The sequence below is a fragment of the Panicum hallii genome, chromosome 2 (assembly GCF_002211085.1).
Source record: "Panicum hallii strain FIL2 chromosome 2, PHallii_v3.1, whole genome shotgun sequence".
NCBI lineage: Eukaryota > Viridiplantae > Streptophyta > Magnoliopsida > Poales > Poaceae > Panicum > Panicum hallii.
This window is the reverse complement of record NC_038043.1, coordinates 44336496-44356956: the sequence shown is the minus strand read 5'-3', so window position 1 is coordinate 44356956 and position 20461 is coordinate 44336496. Positions and strand designations below refer to the sequence as shown.

Genomic DNA, 20461 nt, shown 5'->3' with positions numbered 1-20461 from the left:
TTCAAACTAAGCTCTGGGAAGTTGATTTAGCTTGTCTGTGCTTAGTTTCTAGTTTTTTACAGTTCAAAAAAAATCTACCATAAATGCAAAGTTCTAATTGTTTCTTCAGAGTTTTAGTTGCAGCATTTGCCATACTATCACAAATAATAATTCCAAACCGGTAATTACATCATTCCAGTAGTGCCAAATCTATGCTGTTAGTAGCTTGAGGAGCTTGTCTCCTATTCTTTATAAATTCGATTGCGGCAAGGAAGTATACTCTTAGCAATAACGTCAGTAATATCACAATTTCAAGTGATAGATTTGTGAAGTCTGCCCGACATATAATCATTTAGAGTGACATAGGGAAATGGCTGATCCACTGAAGCCTGAAACTGACAGGCAAGTGATGCAATAGTGAAATATTGTGTAGATGGTACAAAGAGTATCACTGGGGAGTAAGAACTAAGAAAGTTTGTTGTTTCTGGCATGCAAAAAAATTTAGCAACATGATAATGAACATATATGGCTGACTCTGGCAATGTTTGGTATTGAACAACTGCTACAGCATGAAAATCATGTGGCAACAAGAAGCCTAAAGGATCTGCAACTTGTTCTCCACTGATTTTGCTTCACAGTAATCAGATCATATAGACACAAGTAAACCTTTGATTATAGCTCTGAAATTAGTTGACTAGAGCCTAGACTGCAGTATCATAGGTTAACTTGTTCTCGTGCCTGTACAGTGTGAACGCATGGAACATTAAGTTTGGTGTTTGACCAATTCAATTATGTAACCGAATATATCTTACAACTCTGCCCAATGAAAGTAGGATAACCAGTACTTTAGTTTGTCATGTTATCTGGTGTAGTTGTCAGACCCTTTTATTATTATTGTTATGTGCTAAATTTTCTACTAACAGCACCCATCCCAATAATCATGTTAGGCATCCTCTTTGTTCTTGCAATTTTGGTAGTGAATTCTGGACTTGTTGGTGAGCAGTAATCACATATTCTCTCCGTTACTCAGATTATCATAGAAAACATCTGGAATAGCATGCTGGAATATGCTGGTATATCTTTTTCTACAGTCAAGTGCGTTCTTTGTTGTTTTACTTTATTTTGCTTCGCTGGTGATGCTGCAGTTCTTTGCCCAACCATATTTATCAAAAGAACGGTTTGCTATTTGGAAAGTTTGCGCTGCTAATTATTATGGTTTTGCACCATTCATGCATTTGTACTTGATTGGAAAACTGACAGTTACACGGAAGTAATTGAAGTGATCTCCATACAGTTTGATTGCTCCTGGCAAATCTGGGTCAAATTAAAAATATATGCATATATCAATTGTAATAGATGTCTATATTTACATGGAATTCACAGCAATAAGTTACAGCCTGAGTGAAGCTATACTGTGCTAAAGAAACCACTTCTGCCTCAAATGGCTGCCTCTGTTCCTCGCTTTCTTATGGAACCGGTTAGTCCGACCTGTTATTTTAGGGGTTCTATTTCATCTATCCCGGTGCTCGCTGGTTTAAGGAGCGATCCGGTTCTCTAAGCAATGCTTTTACGGCGCCTTATGGCCCGAGCAATGTCTGGGCAACCTGATTAGTTCCAGTGACATCCTCAGAAATGCCAAAACACTAGTCAGCACCCGAACGAAAGACGGCGCCGTGGCGCCTATCCCTGAAGCAGGGGCATCGTCGGCGGCAATGAGCCACGGGAGTCGGAGCGCGGCGTCGGCCGTGAGGCGCTCCTTGGGGTTAAACGTCAGGAGCCCCTTCAAGACGTCGAACCCATCCTGCGACAGCGTCTCGCTGGGAAACAGCTCGCGGAGCCGGCCGCGGTCACTAGGCCACCGTGGCAGCCGCGCGAACCGGCGCAGCACCTTCCCGACGGTGAACGGCGGGGCGAACGTCTGCAGCGTCTGCTCGTCCGGCGTGCCGACCACGTCGAACATCCTGTCGAGCTGGCGCGTGCCGCCGTCCACCCTGAAGAGCACCTCGCCGGAGAGCAGCTCCGCCATGACGCACCCGAGCGACCACAGGTCGACGCGCTCGTCGTAGTCCGTCCTGCGCGTCAGCACCTCGGGCGCCATGTACCAGGCCGTGCCAGCCCGCGCGTACGGCGGGCCGGCCCCGGCGGTGGACATGGCCAGCCCGTAGTCGCAGATCTTCACGGCGCCGCCGTCCTTGCTGACGAGGACGTTCGCCGGCTTGATGTCGCGGTGGACGATGCGGTGCGCGTGCATCGCCTCTGCGCCGGTCAGGAGCTGCCTCATGATCCGGCGCACCTCGGCCTCCGGGAACGGGCCGCCGTGGGTGCGCAGGCGCTCCTTGAGGGCGCGCCGCAGGCTCGGCCCGGCGTACTCCATGACGAGGGAGTACTTCTTGGTGCGCGGGTCGCGCGCGACGGCGTGGAGGCCGATGAGGTTGGGGTGGCCGCCGCAGGCCGCCAGGAAGCAGGCCTCCCGCAGCAGCTCGCTGACGACGCTCTTGCCGTCTCGCCTTCGGAACGTCTTGATGGCGACGGTCTGGCCGGTCTTGCGGTGGCGCGCCTCGACGACGGCGCCGGAGCTGCCGATGCCGATCTCTCCTATCTGCTTGTAGCTGCGGATGCTGTCCACGCACAGCTTCCTCCTCCTCTTGTTCCTGCGGGTTTTCGCCGCCGCGGCGCGGTCGTCGATCATGGCGCAGATGGCCGCAACTCGGCGGCCGCTCATGGGCGATCCCCCCGCTGCGTACTCCTCGACCTTCGCACAGATGGCAGCGAGCAGTGTGGCGTCCATGAGCGTTCTCGGCGAGGCGACGCCGTCGTCGGTCGTGCTCCCGACAGCGGGTGCAACTGATTGCTTGGCAACCATGGCGATCGAGGCGGCGTTGCAGCCGGGGCACGAGCGGAGTACACCGTTTATATCACGTAAGTAGAGGCAGAGTAGTGTTCGGATTCAGAAAAGGCGTAACGTGGGTTAACAAACTTAGTACCAAATTACAGAGATTATTACAAGATACTACACCAAACCGAACACAATCTTCTATCTAATCCGACCAGGATCTGACCTAAAACACCAAAGCCAAACACAGTCAACCACGCTCATCGTCGGCCGGACTCCGACTTAGTGAGGCTCCTCAGCCTTCCCAAGATCCTGACCTTGGCCTCCCACCCCGACCCCTTCTTCCCTTTGTTCGTCGGCGAACCGTCAGAGAGCTCCGCCGTCGAGTCCTCCCACTGGAGATCATCGGCTGCGTTTCTCCTGGCCTTCAGCTCGGCCGCGAGCTCCGTCACCGCTGTCTCCGGCTCGTCTCTGTTCCTCAGAAGCACCTCTCCGACCTCGGCCGGCGTCATCTCCGCGCCGCCCCTGATGGAGTTCTCCGCCGCGTCGAGCATCTCGTGGTCGCCGACGCCGACGTAGCGCTGCACTAGCTCGCGCATGGCGTGCGCGCCGCACGCGTCGAGGCGCACGTGGACGTCCATCCTGCCCGGGCGAAGCAGGGCGGGGTCGATGCCGTCCACGTGGTTCGTCGTGAACACGATGATGCGCTCCTCGCCGCAGCACGACCACAGGCCGTCGGTGAAGTTGAGGAGCCCGGACAGCGTCACCTTCCCCCGGTGGTTGTCGGCGCCGATGCCGCCGGCGTCGTCGTCCGAGTCGGATGAGTCGTCGTCGTAGGCGGTGGCGTGGAGCTTGCGCCTTTTGTGCAGCCTCTCGGAGGCCAGGCCGCGGTCGCCGGTGAGGTGGAGGGAGCAGTCGATGTCCTCGATGACAATGAGCGAGCGGTTGGTGGTCTGGATGAGGAGCGCGCGGAGGTCGGCGTTGGTGGCGACGCGGGTGAGCTCCAGGTCGAACACGTCGTACCGGAGGTGGTTCGCCATGGCGGCGATGAGCGAGGACTTGCCAGAGCCCGGCGGACCGTGCAGGAGGTACCCGCGCTTCCACGGCCTCCCCGTCCGGCGGTAGAACTCCCTCCCCTCGGCGAACGCCGTGAGGTCGGCCAGGAGGCGCGCCTTGAGGACCGGGTCGAGCGCGAGCGTGTCGAAGGTGGCCGGGTGGCAGAACGGCACCGACGCCCACGCCGCGGCGCCACGCGGGGACGCCGCGTTGGTGTGCAGCCGCCGCGCCCGCGACGTGCGCTCCAGGTGATCCGCCGCGGCGGCGAGGTGCGCGAGGTACGCCGGGAGCACGGCCGCCGCGTGCCGCTTGGGGAGGCGCAGCGAGAAGGACCGGCGCTCCTCGAGCGAGTCCTGGAGCGTGTCGGCGTGGTGCGTCCACACTGCGCGGTGGCCGCTGAAGGTGTCCGCGACGGAGTGGTTCGGGGAGAGCGACACGGACGGCGGCGTGGGCGCGGCCGAGGCCGGTGCCGCGGCGGAGGCGGAGCGCGGGAGCGAGAGCGTGAGGCGGGGCGGCGGGGGGGAGGCGAGGAGGACGGAGCGGTGGAGGTAGAGCTGGACGTGGCGGTAGAGCGTGTTAGGCTCGACGGCGGCGGAGCCGAGGAACTCGGGGACGTCGAAGTAGGAGTAGGGCGTGAGCGAGTCCTGGAGCGACTGCCACAGCGAGTGGAGCAGGGAGAGTAGCTGCGTGGGGAGGACGTTCTGCAGGATGGTGAGGAGGCCCAGGAGCGACCACATCTGCGACAGGAACTCCATTGACGTGGTCGCGATGGATCTTAGCTCTGAACTCAGCTTCTTGCTACACTTGCTCTTGCTCTACTTGGGTTTTTGGTATGGCTCCTGATTTACCAGTACACCAGTGGCGGGTAGAAGAGTGTGGTCAAGTGTAGCTTGGGGGCGTTGGCCATGCCATCTTCTAGTTATATGTAGGGAAAGTTCCATGGAAAGAGAGGGGGAGGAGAAAAGTTACACGTTACACCGTACCGTAGGCTCCACCAGTATGCGTGCATGCATTCTTCAAAGACGGATAAGAATTCTATCTGACAATCACGGCAGGTGAATCATTCATAACCCCTGTCTCAGAGTTTGTGCTGGAACATTATCATGAGAATTAAGTAATTAACAACGACTTATACTAGACGAAGGAAGAGAACACCAACACCATGTTGGATTTAGCAGATTGTTCCATGATTTCCTAGGATTGTGCTAGACCTGGGGATCATATATCTTATCCCTGTATCCAGTCCTAAGAGGAATTATGTGACAGAAGAATTTTTTTATGTCGAATCGAGATTGTGCCAAACTGCCATTGTAAGACGAATATTTTGGCTGTGGCTCCGCCGCTGCATGCAGACGAGGAAAAGGGACTGAAAAAGAGCTGAAAGGGGCAGGGAGTAAGGTGCCGCTTCTCTTTTGCACACGCTCTTTGGCCATCTTTAGCAGGGAGGGTGGAGCCGCCTCGGCAGCTGGGAAAAGACACGGTGGCGGAGCTGCCGGCCCGGCCGGCTTTGCTGCCCAGGAAAGCAGGGCTATGCGCGCGGAGCAAGGGTGCGGAGCTGCCGCATAGAACGTTCTCTTCGCTCCGGCATTGCTGATCTTCCTCCACTAGTGCTCTGGCGCCTGACTGACTACGACTGAGCTATGCATTTGAAAGTGACAGTCGAAACGCACGCAGAGTCCGAACGCTCTGGCTACTGACATTCGTGCAGATTTCACGGACTGAGATGACGAACTGCAAAAACGCGTTTGCTAGTCTGCTCTGATTTCACTAGTCACTATGCACACTTGAGAGTATAGCACACTGCTGAAGCGTGAAGCCTGAAGTTCTTCTGATACAGCTTTGCAGGTGCTCTCTCTTCTACACGTGGATGTCACATGGGGATCAAACTCGCACGAAGCATAGGATTCGTACGTCCAAACAAAAGCTCAGTCTGCACCCGCCGTCTTTGTTGCCAAAGCAGGGGGGGGATTAGTTTTACCTTACCAAAGGCTGGGATCAAAGGTCCTAATTGTCCTTTGCAGCTGACACTGACGACGGAGCGCTGATGGAGGCGCCTTTTGTCGGGAGGGAATATATGCCAAAACGAGAACCCATCATTGCGAGACGGGCCTTTCCGTCGCGTGCAACCGTCGTCTCTCTTTCGACATGGGCCGAAAATCGCAGTGGAGCCAGCAGCTCTCGGCTCCGCTCTTGACATCATCCATCCATGTCAAAGAACATGAGCTTTATCTGTTTATTATTATTATGCTCTCTTTCAGTCATCTTTTTTTTTTTGCGAGGATCTCTTTCAATCATCCTGTGTGCTATCTTTTTCAGCTTTTCACCTACAAGTTCGGCAATGTTTACTACTCACGAGTCTCGTGAGCAATCTGAAATTCAACTGAAAGTATCTGAATTTAGAGACTTAGGTCCTGGCTGTTATGGTTATGTAGATAGGAAGCTTTATCAGCATTGCTAGAATACAAGGCCTACGATGCTTCCCTGCTTTTGTGCTACCTTTCTCCCGGATAAAAACATTTGGCACTTTGCTTCAAAGGAATTTTCCTCGCATTTGGCATCTGCCTGCAGCCCTGCAGTATTCTCCATACACATGGCTGGGAATCCGGTTTTGAGTCCCCAAAAACTGTACTTTTTATGAGCGTGCAAACTTTAACCTTTATCGAGCGGTGCTTTTGCATTGCGTCTTTCGTGGAAACTTTTATTTTCCTTTATTTCAATTGGATTATGCTACCTTTGGCCTAAGATAGATTATTAAATTAGCCTGCCTTTTTTATCCACAGAGTTTTCCATCAATTAAAATACTGGGTCCTGACTACTGCTGTTAAAATTGCGTATAAATTGCTCTAAAATGGGCAATTGCATCCAAACGCGCCAGAATTTGGCTTGGCATTTGGCAAGCGTCGGCTTGCATCCAAACGCGCGCCTGTGCAGACACAGAGACGCCGAAGGCCGAAGATGCAACAGTACTAATTGGTCCAGCCCAGTTTGTTGTAGTCATGCCATGCCACACCAGCAGCAGGGCCTTTGTAGCAGGCTTCACTTAGGTAAATATAATAGCCCAATCCTAGGAATAAAGAAGGCCCATAGCATGATAGCAATCATCCAGTTACAAATACTCTGGGCAAACTTTTACAATATCTTTTGAGACGCTGTGGGCGGCCGCTTGAGCTCCACCGCGGGCGGTCGGCAGCGAGCTCTGTCACGCCCCTGCTGGCCGGCGAGCTCCGCCATCGCAAAATCGGGCGAGCTCCGTCGTGCTGCTCACCTCCGGCGTGCTCCGAACGTCCCTTAGCTTAGAAGGCGGTCAGACTTTAGAAAAACTAACGGAAGTGGTAAATTTAAAAAAATATGAGGTTTCGATGCTACGTAGCTAGAGATAATTCTTTTGATGGTGTATAGTAAAAGATAGGATCTTTCAGTGGTACACATCCAATTTTCCGCATTAAAATCACTTTAGAGCCCTTTTTAAAGGCTTACTCATAGCAGTAGCAGTCATTGCGCTGTAAGCTCTCACACTACAATGCACATTCACACACTTGCACACTTGCAGGCGTGTCTCCTACGCATGCTAGTGGAGGCATAGAAGGCTTTAGGTTAGGGAAGCTCAATGCAGACGGCCATTGGGTTGGATGTTTGAGGATAGAAAGTGTGACATACACGCTAACTTGCTAAGCTATCGGTGAGATACCACGTCTGCAAAGGTAAGGCTATTCCCAATACAGAATTTTATTATACGATTTTATACCATATCATCTAAGTACATTTGAGTTCGCAAATGAAACAAATTCCCCAATGTAAAGTTTCATTTTATAATTTCATAGATTAGCTATAGCATTTAATTGTGAGGTAGTTGATTAGGCGCAATTGCATAAAATGAAACTCTACAGCCACAATGCAAGTTTTAACAAGTTTTATAGTTTTTTAAAAATAGTGTATACACAGTTTCATCCTGATGAAACTCCTTCACTCTCTTTCTTCGTAATTATCTTGCCATATCACCAGAAATGCTGATGTATCACTGTATTTAATGCGCATAAAACCTCTATGAAACTTGCACCGAGATTAGTCTAAGTGTGGACAGTCTCTTGGTTCGTCCATGCATGCTTAAAAGGAATAGATGAGTGACTTGGTATGGTCATTTTCATGTGGGAGTTTCATTACACGGTTGTTCGCATCAAAATTTGATAATTTTATGGTTAATGGAGTATATGGAAAGAAGACGATAAGAAAGTTTTATTAGCAAGGACTCTGCAAAAGGAAAATTGGAGTTTGTGTATGTTAATATTTGCTTTTAGTTGAGATTTTTCTTGTTAGTCAAGTTTTATACGAATCCACGTGAGGTCCAAGCCGCCCCTATAAATATAAAGGGATGACGATCATTGTAAATGATCTCTCGATCAATACATCAACTCTATTTTCTTCTTGCTCAACGCCAAACCTAAGAGTAGGAGTAATGTAGCTACTCGGCGTCTTCTTTGATTAACAGGGCTACAACGCCTCGACCTTTGGTTCGCTTGCAAGCATCACCGTCCTCAGTTGCTCTAGGCTTTAATCACCGGCGCATCCTTGTGATTTCATCTGGTTTACCTAGTTATCGATTTTACCCTGTAAGGCTGCATCAATTTGATCTCTTGTTAGATGTGGTATAATCAAATTATCTCGCCTTGAATAAGATCTATAAGCTAGCTTATTATCTTTTGCATCTATTGCATCGCTTTAATTATCATATTATAAAAAAATTTAACAGAGTGTGCTTTATTAAGCCAATAGTTTCTTATTCTTAGCCTTTACTGAGCTTTTACCGAACTTTTATCTTGTCACATTTAGATTCATCGGCTGGTGACTTTTAAGTCTACCGCCCGGCTGCTAGCGTTGTCTCGGTTAGGTCCATCCAACTGGTGGTGACGCTAGATTAATTATCATCAGCTTGCTGGTTCTATTTATGACGATTTATTTATTCGGTGATCGTCCAGTTTGTTAATTCTATTTGCCGGCCGATGGGCATCTAAATATTTAATTATCGCATTGGTCGTTGGTCATCGGCTCTGTGTACTTCAATTCTATCTAGGCGACAAATCGTCGTATATTTTATTTATCCAAGTGTTGTATCGGCTTAGCATTGTGATACGACATCGTTGCACACTATGTCAGTTGAATGGTCAAACTGACTGGCACGCTGTGAACCTTAAGGAGCTGCGCTGGAGTTAAGCAGATGTCTCCGGCTGGAGTGTTGCGCGTGAGGAATTAACATTCAATCGATTTTTTTGGCGGCAAAAATGGTTTTTAAGAGTGACATATCATCTAAAGATGTTTGGACTCACAGATGAAACAAGATCTCCAATACACAGTTAGATAAGCCATAGTATTTAACCGTGATGCACGGATGGAATTGGATGAAATGAAACCCTCTACCCTCCAATACCAATTTACATATAGTTTTGGGGATAGTGTACCCCTGTTTTATCCAGATGAAAGCCATCCATTATCTCTCTACATAAATTTCTTGCCAATCATTATTTTTTTTTATCTACGTGGCAGCTTATTTAATGAGATTAAAACCCTACAAAATCTCCACTATATATATGAATTGAATTAAAATAAAGGCGTTAGGCATTTTTCTCTAAGCTCTTTTCCAGTGATGGAAAAAATAACCTTTAAATCCGGACTTCTACTCTTGTGTTGCTGGAGCTTCCGCAACACCTGGGAAAACATTGGAAATCAAGCACGAGTAGTAACGTTTGGTGCTCGAGGTGTGTTTAGAGTTTCCGAATTGTTCCTTTTTGGTATTTGGAAGAAGTGCAACAGCCGGATTTGCAACCATCAGGTTAAGCTGGTGTCAATCACAAAACTGTTTTTCTTATGCCCATTGCCCAGTAACAAGCACTAATGGTGACAGTGGCTCAAATCCGAGCAAATGATGGTGCTTGTTGGTGTGCAATCAAAATCCCCAAAACATGCCAACACTAAGCAACTATTTATATGGGTGGCGAGGTACCAGAAGTTTGAGTCATATGGTTGGATGCCCTCTCAGGAAAATGCCAACACTAAGCAACTATTTTGACGCGGATCACTGTCGATTTGCACACCACTGTTGCAGGCACTAAGCAGGCAAGGAGGGTTGGTAGTTTTCTTTGTCCGAACTCTGATGCAGGTAAAAGGCAGCATCACGAAATGAAGAGAAACCCTTTTCACCTCGCGACGATGCATGTCCCATTGTTGGAAACCAGCACAATCAGCATCACAGCCAGGAATACGATACAGTTGAGTCTCGTTGCGTTGACAATGGGACATGGCATACCGCCAACTCACACTTACAGTTACACAGAGAGAGAGGACGCAAAACCATCCAGAACACCGCGGGCGCCGCAGCAATCCGCAGGTGTTTGTTTACATCTCGATCGATATTGATCGTGCAGCAACCGGAACTCCGATCACCTGGTCGGGAGCGGGAACCACTTCTCCCGGAAGTTGGACTGGTAGGAGACCATGACGAGGAGCAGCAGGAGCAGGAGCCCGACGCCCCACGGCGACCCGCCCGCGCGGTGGATGGAGTCCCGCTCGGGCATCGGCACCGCCAGCAGGCCGCCCACGCCCCGCCCCTCCCCCGCCGAGGCGCCCGACAGCAGCCGCACAGCCAGCAGCAGCGCGAACGGCGACGCCATGAGCAGGATGCGCGCCTGGTTGGCGAACGACTCCGCGGCCGACTCGTAGCTCGTGTACCACGAGAAGCCCAGGAAGAGGAGCAGCACCAGCAGGAAGAAGCACAGGTGCAGCGGCACCTCCAGCGCGGCCCCCGCCGCCGACGGGCCGCCGCCGCTGTACGAGTTCCCCATCGATCGGTGGGAGCGCGGCTTCCGGGATTCGGCTGGAGCTTCGTGAACGGATGGATTTTACAGGCGATCTAGCAGCAGGTGGTTTCTCGGATCGAAGCTAAGCTTGGTGGGGATGAGCGCGATGGAGCCTGGCTCGATCGGGTCAGCTCATTTATAGGCACGCCGGCGATTCGCGGCGCAGCCAATGGGCGCGCGCCACGAGTGACCGACCGCACGTGGCGAGCTCGAGCGCCAGCCACTCGGCTTCCGACACGTACGCGCCGCGCGCGACATGGCCGGCGAGCAGCGGCGTGCGCGCCCGCGCGCGCACGTGGGGTCGGCTCCGCGGGAAGAGGACGGGGAGGGCGGGCGCGCGGCTTTGCTTAGCGCGCGAGCACGTCGCGTGGCCCTCGATGCTAAGCAAAGCGCGCCGGCCCGCTCGACGGGGCCCCCTCCGTCAGCGGCCGGCCGGCGAGCGAGGATGGCGTGGGGCAGGCTGCCGTTGCCGCGCTGGCCGGTGCGTGGAGTGCAGCGGCTGCCTTGGTCAGGCGGCCGGATCTGTACTTTTCTTTGGGCCGGTGTTCCCCGCAGCTCAAGCATGGTCTGCAGCTGATGCGTGGTTTGGGGGATAAAAAAGGGGGTTGTTAACGGGAGGCGACGAGGCGAGAATGTCTCTTAGCGTTTGGTTTGGAGCGTATCAGTGTGCTATCGCAGAAGATGCGAGCGATCTAGGACATGGCGACCAGTGTTACTGCCTGGGTGGTCACGTGACGTGACGTGATATGCCATCCGATTGGTCTGTCAGGTTTTGGAGCAGATCTGGTCGAGCCAGCGTCCATTGTGCACGAAGAGGATGTAGCGGCATTAGGGATGAAAACGGAAACGATTCTCCGTCACTCTCATTTTTATATTTTTTTATCGAAAAAAATGATACCATATTATCGGAAACGCCAACGATATCGGTATTACAGTAACTTTAAAAATAAAAATATCAGATAAACAGTACACGGTAAACAGTCGGTCACCTACCGTTTAGCTCTTTATTCGGACTAAACGGTCATTTAAACAGATTAAAATATCATTAAACGGGTGATTAAATGGACTCGGCTAGCCATTGTGTAGCGTTTACACGGTGTGTAAACGGGCTAAACGGTCGTGTAGGCGAACAATGAAAAATATACAATCGAGAGCACATCTATAACGATCGAAATCCATTGAGATGATATTTCAAAAACGTTAAACATATCAAACCATAGAGCCAACACTGACCATACGACTTGACACATCTCGTACACAAAGTACCAACGATTAACATATTAATCCAAGTATCCAAAATACATGATATGTGTCTCATTTTATTATACTAAAAGTTTAGATATTAATCCATCATCAGTAAAACCATCCATAATCATCATGAATTCAGGTCAACAAGGTTGTAGCTTAGAGTTAGGATACATGAGTCATGACTCTAAAAATATGACTCCCTAAAAATGAAGATAGCAGGAAGTGTTTGTGAATATGGTATTTCTATCAGTAAAATACGGTAGAATATTGAAAAAATACGTTATTTCTCGAAAACGATCCATAGACGTCCAAATCACTCTCGTTATATTTCCATATTATTTTACCATTTTCGTTTTTATTATTTCGATTATTATTTTTATTTTTGTTTAGCGTTAAAAGTCGGCACAATTCTCAAAAATGGGGAATTCATTCGTAAAACGGCATGAGGGGGGAAGAACACAGCTGGAAAGGATTATGTTTTAAAGATTTGAATTTGTAAAAGAAATCCGGTGCAAATTGACAGATAGGGGGGGAAGGTCTAGGCCCACATAGTTTAATTGATGACACAGTCCTTGTATGGGCCGTTCTTGATTTTGCATGGGCCACACTAGATTTGGTTATTTATGCTTGCGTTTGACGTGGGCCAAAGTGTCCCGGCCCATGGTCCTAGCTAATCCCAAAAGCTAGCCAACTTTCATTTGTCGTTTGTTTTTCCTTTCCTCAACGTAAATCATACGCCATTAGCCCATCATTTCACATCGCATCCTGGCTCTCTGTATCCTCTGGAAAATATATACGAACTCTTTCACGGGACACAAATGTCAAGGTCAACGTGAACCAACAGCTGATGGTTTTTTTTTCTTCTTCCTGAAGTCTTTGTGCAAGCGGTTGCAATCAGGTCCTGTACATGTTCTTGGGAAACTGAACAGGGCATGGATGCAGATGCAGGAGTACGCTGTGTGCATTGCCAGCGACCCAGCGTGCCTGTACATGGGATGGAATGAAAGAGCACAGGTGCAGAATTCTGCGCAGGCAGGCTGCGGTCACGCATAACCGGTGGGCATGCGAAAGTGCCGGAACAGACCGCCTTAATGCTCCTTCAGAATTTTCAGACGCGGTACTATGTGCTGCCAAGTATGCTAGTACGATTTGTGTAGGAAACATGGTCTCTCTATTTTTATTACATATCATATTAGATTTATTTTAAATTAAATTTGGCCAACTTTAACCAAATTTATAGAAAAAATTATAATATTTATAATACCAAATTTGTTTCATTAAATTCACCATGAAGCATACGTTGATATTGCATATGTTGGATAATATAATTATTACTATATTTTTCTTAGATTTGATCAAAGTTAGCTAATTTTAACTTAGGATAAATATAATACGATATGTAAATAAAAATGGAGGGAGTAGAAGAGATTCTCGTGTTTTCCTAGATAATAAATGAAAGATCCAACCTAAGAATTTAACCTGATAGGAAAATGTCGTAATTCATTTATATTTCAACAAGCAAGAAGATCAAACCTAAAAATAGGAATTGGATGCAATTACTTTATTTGATACCGTGATTCAAAATCGAAACCAGATTGAGTTGCAAACGCTGATCAATTTAACTTCAACCTAAAAACTTAAGTTGATAGAAAAATATGGGCAACTCACTTCTACTTCAACAAACATTGAGATTGATCTAAAACTGCGGCATATTTAAGCAAAACTTGTATCCTATTATTATTATAGTGTTTCTAATCTCACACCAATTTCTCTATCTCCATCCAGCAAGAGCGGCCCTACCAAGCACCATTTAGTTTTTGGCAAGATTGAGATTCTCCAACGAACTCTAACTATGTACCCCCTTCGCCACAAATTATTAATTGTTTTAGCTTTACTAGATTTATATATTTTGTTATGCACCTAGACATAATATATATATATGTAGATACACAACAAAAACTACAAATCTAGAAAAGCTAAAACGACTAATAATTTGAAATGGAGGGAGTAGCGTTTAGAATTTTCAGGTTAGAATTGGGTTTAGGGGTTGAGGGTTGTGGGACTTAGAGTAACTGCAGCAAACCTTCTAAATAAGCCTCATCTTAAATTTGGAGGGTGCAATAAAAAATTACACTCCAGTAGACCTACTAAAGGCTCCATTTTGAGGAGGTCTCCAAATCTCTTCCTCCGCCCTCTACTTCTAAAGGGTCTGTAGAGAGCCCCTTATCCACTAATAAATAGGTCCCACCTTTAGATTAAAAGAAGAGGGTGAGATTTAAAGACCACTGTTGGAGTTGAGGTTAAAAAACTAGTCAAAAAATAGAGAAAGCCCTTAGGGTCATTACTGAATATGCTCTTGGAGCGAGCTCCAGGTAGAGAGTGGAAGGCTGGAACGATGACGGAGACAATTGGTTACCATGGGAGGTGAGACGGCCAGGACATTGTCATGGGCAGGTGTTAGAAGAGGGTTGTCAAACAGAGTGTTTAGCATGGAGGCGTAGCCATTGGAGATGGCAAGAGGGTGGGGCGACGGGGTGAGCTGATGTAGGGGGCACGCAGCCGGGTGAGAAAGAAAGAAATGAGCAATTGGATAAGCTGTAGCTAAGAGATCGAATGTCCCAAAACTTGGGTGCTGTTTTGGTGGCTGAGAGAGACAGTGTTTGGCCATTCTTCCAAATGAAACTTGGAAGCACGTGGCGACATGACTTAAGAAGCTGGACGATAATTTGAGGAAAAATAAAAAAGCATCAGTCAGTACCAGTAGGTGAATCTAAGAAGAAAGTGAAAAGATGCTTTAAGCGGAAAAAAATTAAGGGGGCAAAAGAAAAGATGGCACCAGTCCTTTTCACGCTCGATCTCTCCCAAGTTCTCTCCCCCCCCCCCCCCCCCCCCCAACATCATTTGTCTCCCATTTCTCACAAAGAAATTGAAGTAGAACAAATGAATCTCTCAACCGAGCGCCGCTACCTAATTAAACAATTTCAAGAGCTAAAGAAGAATAGTTTTTTCCCTCAGTCATCACGAAAACCCGCTAAATGATCACACCCATTTTTCCTCTCTAGAATTACAAGGTGAGATCCAGACTCACATTCTCTCTGTTCTCAGCAGCATCTCCCCGGCGGCGTTCATGCTGCGAGGAGGTGGACGAGGAGGACGAGGAGGACAGGGATAGTCGCGAGCCGCCCTGCCCCGCTGCTGCGTTCCCTCTTCTTGCTCCTGCTGCCATTGCCTCCTCACGTCCTGGCAGGGACAGCGGCGCTGGCCGCTCTTGGCGTGCCAGCGGCGCGGCCACGGTGACGGCCGGGACCCGCCAGAGCGCGGCGGCCGGGACCGGGCTGCCGTTGATCGGCTGCGACAGGGAGCCGGCCCCGGCGTAGTACCTGGGCACCACGGGCGGAGCAGCCTGCGGGAGGTGGCTGGACCACGAGGGGTAGTGCGGCGGCGGCCCCGGCGGGGGCTCGTAGCGCGCCATGCCGAAGCGGTGGTGGTGGTAGCTGGTGAAGGCGGGGTACGCGTGGGGGTGGCCGGGGTAGTGGGCGTGGTGCGTGGCCATGGCGCTCTGGTACTGCGCGCGCTTCGCGTGCTGCCGCTCCCGCTTGTGCGCGTTCTGGTGCCCGCCCAGCGCCTGCGACGTCGGGAAGTTCCGGCAGCAGTAGTGGCACTCGAACTTGCGCCCTCCGCTGCCGCCGCCGCCGTCGCCTTCGCCTCCGCCCGCACCCGACCCCGCCGCCTGGCTCCCCGCGGTGGCGCTGGACGTGGCAGCGTCGCTGGTGGCGGTGGAGGACGTGGCGGCGTCGGGTGGAACCTCGAAGCCGAACAGCCGGATCGGCGAGGGGCTGGAGGAGGACGCCGGCTGCGGCGGCTTGGGGCGGACGAAGGGGAGCTGCGAGAACGACTCGATGGCCGTGTCCGGGGGGCTGCCGCCGACGTGCTGCGCGTCTCGCTCGCTCATTGCCGCCCCCCAAGAGCGCGCTTAGGGTAAGGGGAATGTGTAGGGAAGCAGGCTAGGGGGAGGAGACCTACGCAGCTAGCCTGCGGCGGCAGGAGCTTTTTTCTCTCCTGCCCCGGCCTCCTGCTGTTGCGTTTATGGTGGTATGTTGGCATGGAGCTGAGCAAGCGGCCGGCTCTGATGTATTGGGCGTGTTCCCTGCTAAAAAGGGTTAAATTCGGTGGGTAGCAACGGGACCAGTTTAGGGTAAGGGTTCACAGGGGAAGTGTTCAATGCTGTGCTTGTTCAGATTTGTTGACTCCTACTTCTGCTAGCTCCTTGGCAATTGATGCAAAATAACATGAATTTAGGATCTTGTTTCTTCTTTGTTTTGTCGTGTTTTAGACCGTGGTTAGTTGTTTCTCTTGGAGCACACTTATCTCAAGCCCCAATGATAACACCTGTTCCCCGAGGTGCCCATGGCCGTACACATCCTCTCCGATCAAGACTTGCTCTAACATTTCCTCCTGCTCCCTATCTTGAACAAACTTTAGTTCCCGCTGTTCTTAAATGTATAATGTTTAGGACAAACAAATTGGGCTCTACAATGATACCCTTATTGTCTTTCATAGGCTCGCTACTTGTGATAGTGTATCTCATTGACCAATAATGACAGCAACAAAGCCTTAACAAGCCATTGCCCTCACTAGCAACCATCATTTCTCCCTACCTATGACCCACTGGTCAATGTGACTCAAATCCCTAATCTAAACGACCATGAAAAGCTTGCAAAATGGAGCATAAATCTCGAGGGACATCTTATATATGGTGCCGAATGAACTCATTTTTTAACAACTATACTTTATATGCCACTTTCATCAAAAGGCAAGTATATATGTCTTTTTTACACAAAACTATATATGAACTCCCTCTGATTCAATATACATGTTGTTAGGACATCAACAGGGTTCGCCAAAGTGAAGCTTTGACCGATAATTTCCAAGAAATATGACATCTTAGATAAAGATGATTAAATATGGTGAATTTAGTAGTACAGCATCAATCTTACATTGCTAATCTGTGTGATTATTTGTGTACCGATAATCAAGGTTAAAAGATTTTGACTAGCAAAAAACCTAAAACGACATACATTTTGAACCCGGCCGCGCGAGAGTAGCATGAACAAAAACCACAAGTCGACTTTATGGCCGATTGGACTTCATCAGTTAGGTCTTGGGGCACAACAGCTACTAAACCTAAACCACCATACCCACTGTCTTGTTTAAAACACCGGTGTAAGCGATTATCAGGTGTTGAATGTATCCGTACCAACTGTCGCATCGTACTGCAGGCAGGGACATCTAAATACTCGAATACCCCACGAGCGAGAGGGTTGGATGGAAAGTGGAGGAAAAGCACGCTTCCCCATTTAAACGGAGATACGATTTGAATTCATTTCATGCGTCTGGTCGAGTTTTTGTTTTAATAGGTGTGTGGCCCAAGAAAGCCTAGCTGCGGATGATCTCTCGAAGATCTAGTAGAAGCTCTGAAGTTTGCCTATAGCCCCCTGAGATAGAATTTGTTTTCGATAGGAAATAGGAATAAAACTGGAGTACCGCGCTGCGCTGCGGCCCGTGCGATTCCAAAAGAGGCATGGTTCGCACGTAGTAGGATCATTCGGTCGATCACAACCCGTTCCCGCCGCCGGTGGTGCTCGCCTGTTCGCATTGGCCGGCGGGCGCGCAGGGGATGCCGGGATGGCGACGCGCGCGCGCTGGCCTCCGAAGCGCGGGTGCACGCCACGGTCAGGTGTCCGGGTCGTGTCGCTGTCCGCGAGGCCGACTCGTGCGCGGCCTCGCCATCGCCCAGGATACCCCCGATCCCGGGCGACGCGGACGGCACGGCACCGCCGGGTCGCTCGCGCCCCCCGCCGCTTCACTGTCAGTAACTCGGAACCAGCTGCTGCCGGCCGGTACCTAGCTAGCTACGATGGCGCAGCTGGTTGCCGAGAGATGCCGTCGATGTGGACCCGCGCACGCCACATCGTAAGAATGTGTGCACGCGCTGCTCGATCGGTTAGTGCGATCGATGTTTTTCCTGGTTTGGTCACCGGTGAGCGTTGGACCGGCGGCGACACGGGCGACGGTAACAAGTCAGTGAAATGCCCATGCGAGTGCCGTTTGAATGATTCTTTTTCCCCCCGATTTGAATGATGAGAGCAACTCGTGTCCGGAGTTTGGATCCGCGCCATGACAACGATGCACGCACCATCGGGGCTAGCACTAGCATTAGCAGCCACTTGATATTCGATCGGTGCACACATTTCAACGCGCTTCGTACAAGCCCTGTCTTTCAGCGAAGCGAGCTTTGGTCGCCTACTGGTTGGCTGCTGCAGCACTCATCTTGAATGTGTTCATGCTACCACTAAGAAGAAGAAAGTGAACCGGATGGAGCCCGGAGGCGACACGTGACGTTGAAAGGTTGTCGACGTTAACGATCAGGGGAGGTAACTTTTATCGGCAGCTGCTGGCGTTGCTTGAGTTGTGGCAGGAAAACATACTATAGTACTAAAAAGTTGTCCTTAGAATCCTTGCTCTGCAAAACGAACTGGAGTTGTTTGTTGAAAATGCCCAGGAAGCAATCCAGCTCCTGTGAGACTTTCTCGTGCCGCCACGTTCCGTTATGATTGGATTGAGCATCACGTACTCTTCCATGTTGTTTAAGCACCGTACCGACGTGGAACTGACCCGAAGCGCTGCGCCCGGCGCCCCCTATCTTACGTGCTCACGTCGTACTTCAGATTCGGTGGCACTGTTCGCCCTGCTTTTCCCCAACCACTCCGAAAAAGGATGCGCAAGTATCCCTGTCACGAACTCACGATCGAGCGAGCGAGCGAGCGAGCGTGGCTCCTGATTTGTCAGGCTTAGTTTACAGTTTACTTCATCTGGATCCGTCCCATGAACCCATCAATCATGCACGCACGCCGCCCGCCGTTCCATGCTCCGCACTGGTCGCCGCCGCGTTCCCTTCCGTCCGTCCGACCCGGGCCCGGGCCCTAGTTACCAAGCAACGAAGAGGCAAGCAGATTGCCATGGCGTACGGCGGCGGCGAGGCCGGTCACGCTCGCGACATGCATCCGTGTACGGTTGCCGTCCGAGGAGGTAGAGCCGTAGAGCCAACCAGCCGCCAGCCGGTGGATCGGATCAGGATCAGGGATTCAGAGGGCACGCCGCGCCGGCCGCAGTACAGAAATAACTGAGGTGGGTGAATCCGTTTTAAGGATTCACATGAGCGTCGCTGCCGCCATAACTGTCCGTTCTCCTTTGTAGATGGATGGATGCCATGGTCCCGTTCGGCCGGCCGGCCGGACTGTGGCCATCAGCGACACCGGCGTGGCGCATTCAACCGACGCCGGCCTCAAGTACGACCCTGGACGAGGAACTGTGCTAGGATTGGCACGAATGTTTCAGGGATCGGTCCAGTGCCTGCCTGCGGCGCAGAGGCGGAACTGGAAGCGCATGCAGCATGTGCATGCTCTGCCTTAATTTCCATGAACTGTAAACCAGATTTCCGCTGCATTTCGACGGCATCAGGTAACAGTTTTCTTTAGAGTTTTGGTAACTGTTTTTTTCCTTGATTAGAAGCAGCAATGTTGCCAGGAAAGTCGATGCACACCACTAATTTCTCAGGCGCGCCCGTCGCCGAGAAGGTTGAATACTGACCCTGACGGACAGGTACGTCGAGGTCGACAGGCACAACTGTAAGGCCCTATCGTTTGCCATTTGCAGCGAGCGAGGCCGGCAGGGTGATGAGATCGAGCGATGGCTCTTTAAAGCGATGGCTCCGCAGCACCTGTCCACGAGCTCGCTTGCTGCTCGATCTGCTTCTTCGCCCGCCCATCACCGCAGCGGAGCAGCCCCACGGCGCATGCGGGTCGCGGACAGCGACGCCGCAGGGCGCCTGTCTGTCCCCGGCCCCTGCGCCCTGCCGCCGTGCTCTGCCTCCCGGTGCGCATCACGACGCCAACTTCTCTCATCGGCTTCGGTCCCTGTCGAACGCAGCGACGAAGAAAAGTCTCCAAGCCTTCTTGCTCGCTTGCGTCTGAAAGCTCCCGTTCCGATGTTGGGAACGATGATGAACGGTCAGGGTACAGGCCGTGGGCTTTCTAATTTGGTTCCTGCAAAGGTAGCGGTACAGTACTGCAGCGTACAACGTACTGTTTGATTGCGGCCGGCCAGGCCCTGAAGATAAATAATGTTCTTTCGTGTATGTGGCACGGCCAAGGACCGAAGGTTTTGGCCCCGGCTAGCTCGGATGCGGTGTGCCAGGCGTGGCAGGCATCTAGGTGCGCGGCGCTGTTTCCGGCATCGATCCATCCATCGCTCGCAATGGCTGTCCCGCCATTCATCGTGCTGGTGGCTGTCACGGCAACACACAAGCTTTTCCATCGATCCGATCCGCCCCCGTCCCTCTCTCGGACGGCCAAGCCCAACCACATCATTCAACTTGACAACGGGCGCGAGTGCACGCACCCATCACTCGCCGTTCGATCCGTCCATCCATCGATCG

General features: G+C 50.9%; 2 protein-coding genes and 1 pseudogene across 2 annotated transcripts; all 3 read right to left on the bottom strand.

The window, feature by feature from the left end:
• Nucleotides 1-1546: 1546 nt before the first annotated feature.
• On the bottom strand, nt 1547-4738 carry LOC112881106 (annotated as a pseudogene).
• A 5381-nt stretch (nt 4739-10119) lies between these two features.
• LOC112882835 lies at nt 10120-11149 on the bottom strand. The gene has a single exon (XM_025947992.1). The coding sequence runs from the start codon at nt 10699-10701 to the stop codon at nt 10300-10302; it is 402 nt and encodes a 133-aa protein (XP_025803777.1). The 5' UTR covers nt 10702-11149; the 3' UTR covers nt 10120-10299.
• A 3716-nt stretch (nt 11150-14865) lies between these two features.
• On the bottom strand, nt 14866-16234 carry LOC112882253 (zinc finger protein 8-like). Its single transcript, XM_025947266.1, has one exon. It carries the CDS (start codon nt 15914-15916, stop codon nt 15029-15031), a length of 888 nt encoding a protein of 295 aa, XP_025803051.1. The 5' UTR covers nt 15917-16234; the 3' UTR covers nt 14866-15028.
• Nucleotides 16235-20461: the final 4227 nt, after the last annotated feature.

Bases quoted from the DNA above. Each gene is read 5' to 3' on its own strand.
- LOC112882835 (XM_025947992.1), bottom strand. From the start codon at position 10,701: ATGGGGAACTCGTACAGCGGCGGCGGCCCGTCGGCGGCGGGGGCCGCG.
- LOC112882253 (XM_025947266.1), bottom strand. From the start codon at position 15,916: ATGAGCGAGCGAGACGCGCAGCACGTCGGCGGCAGCCCCCCGGACACG.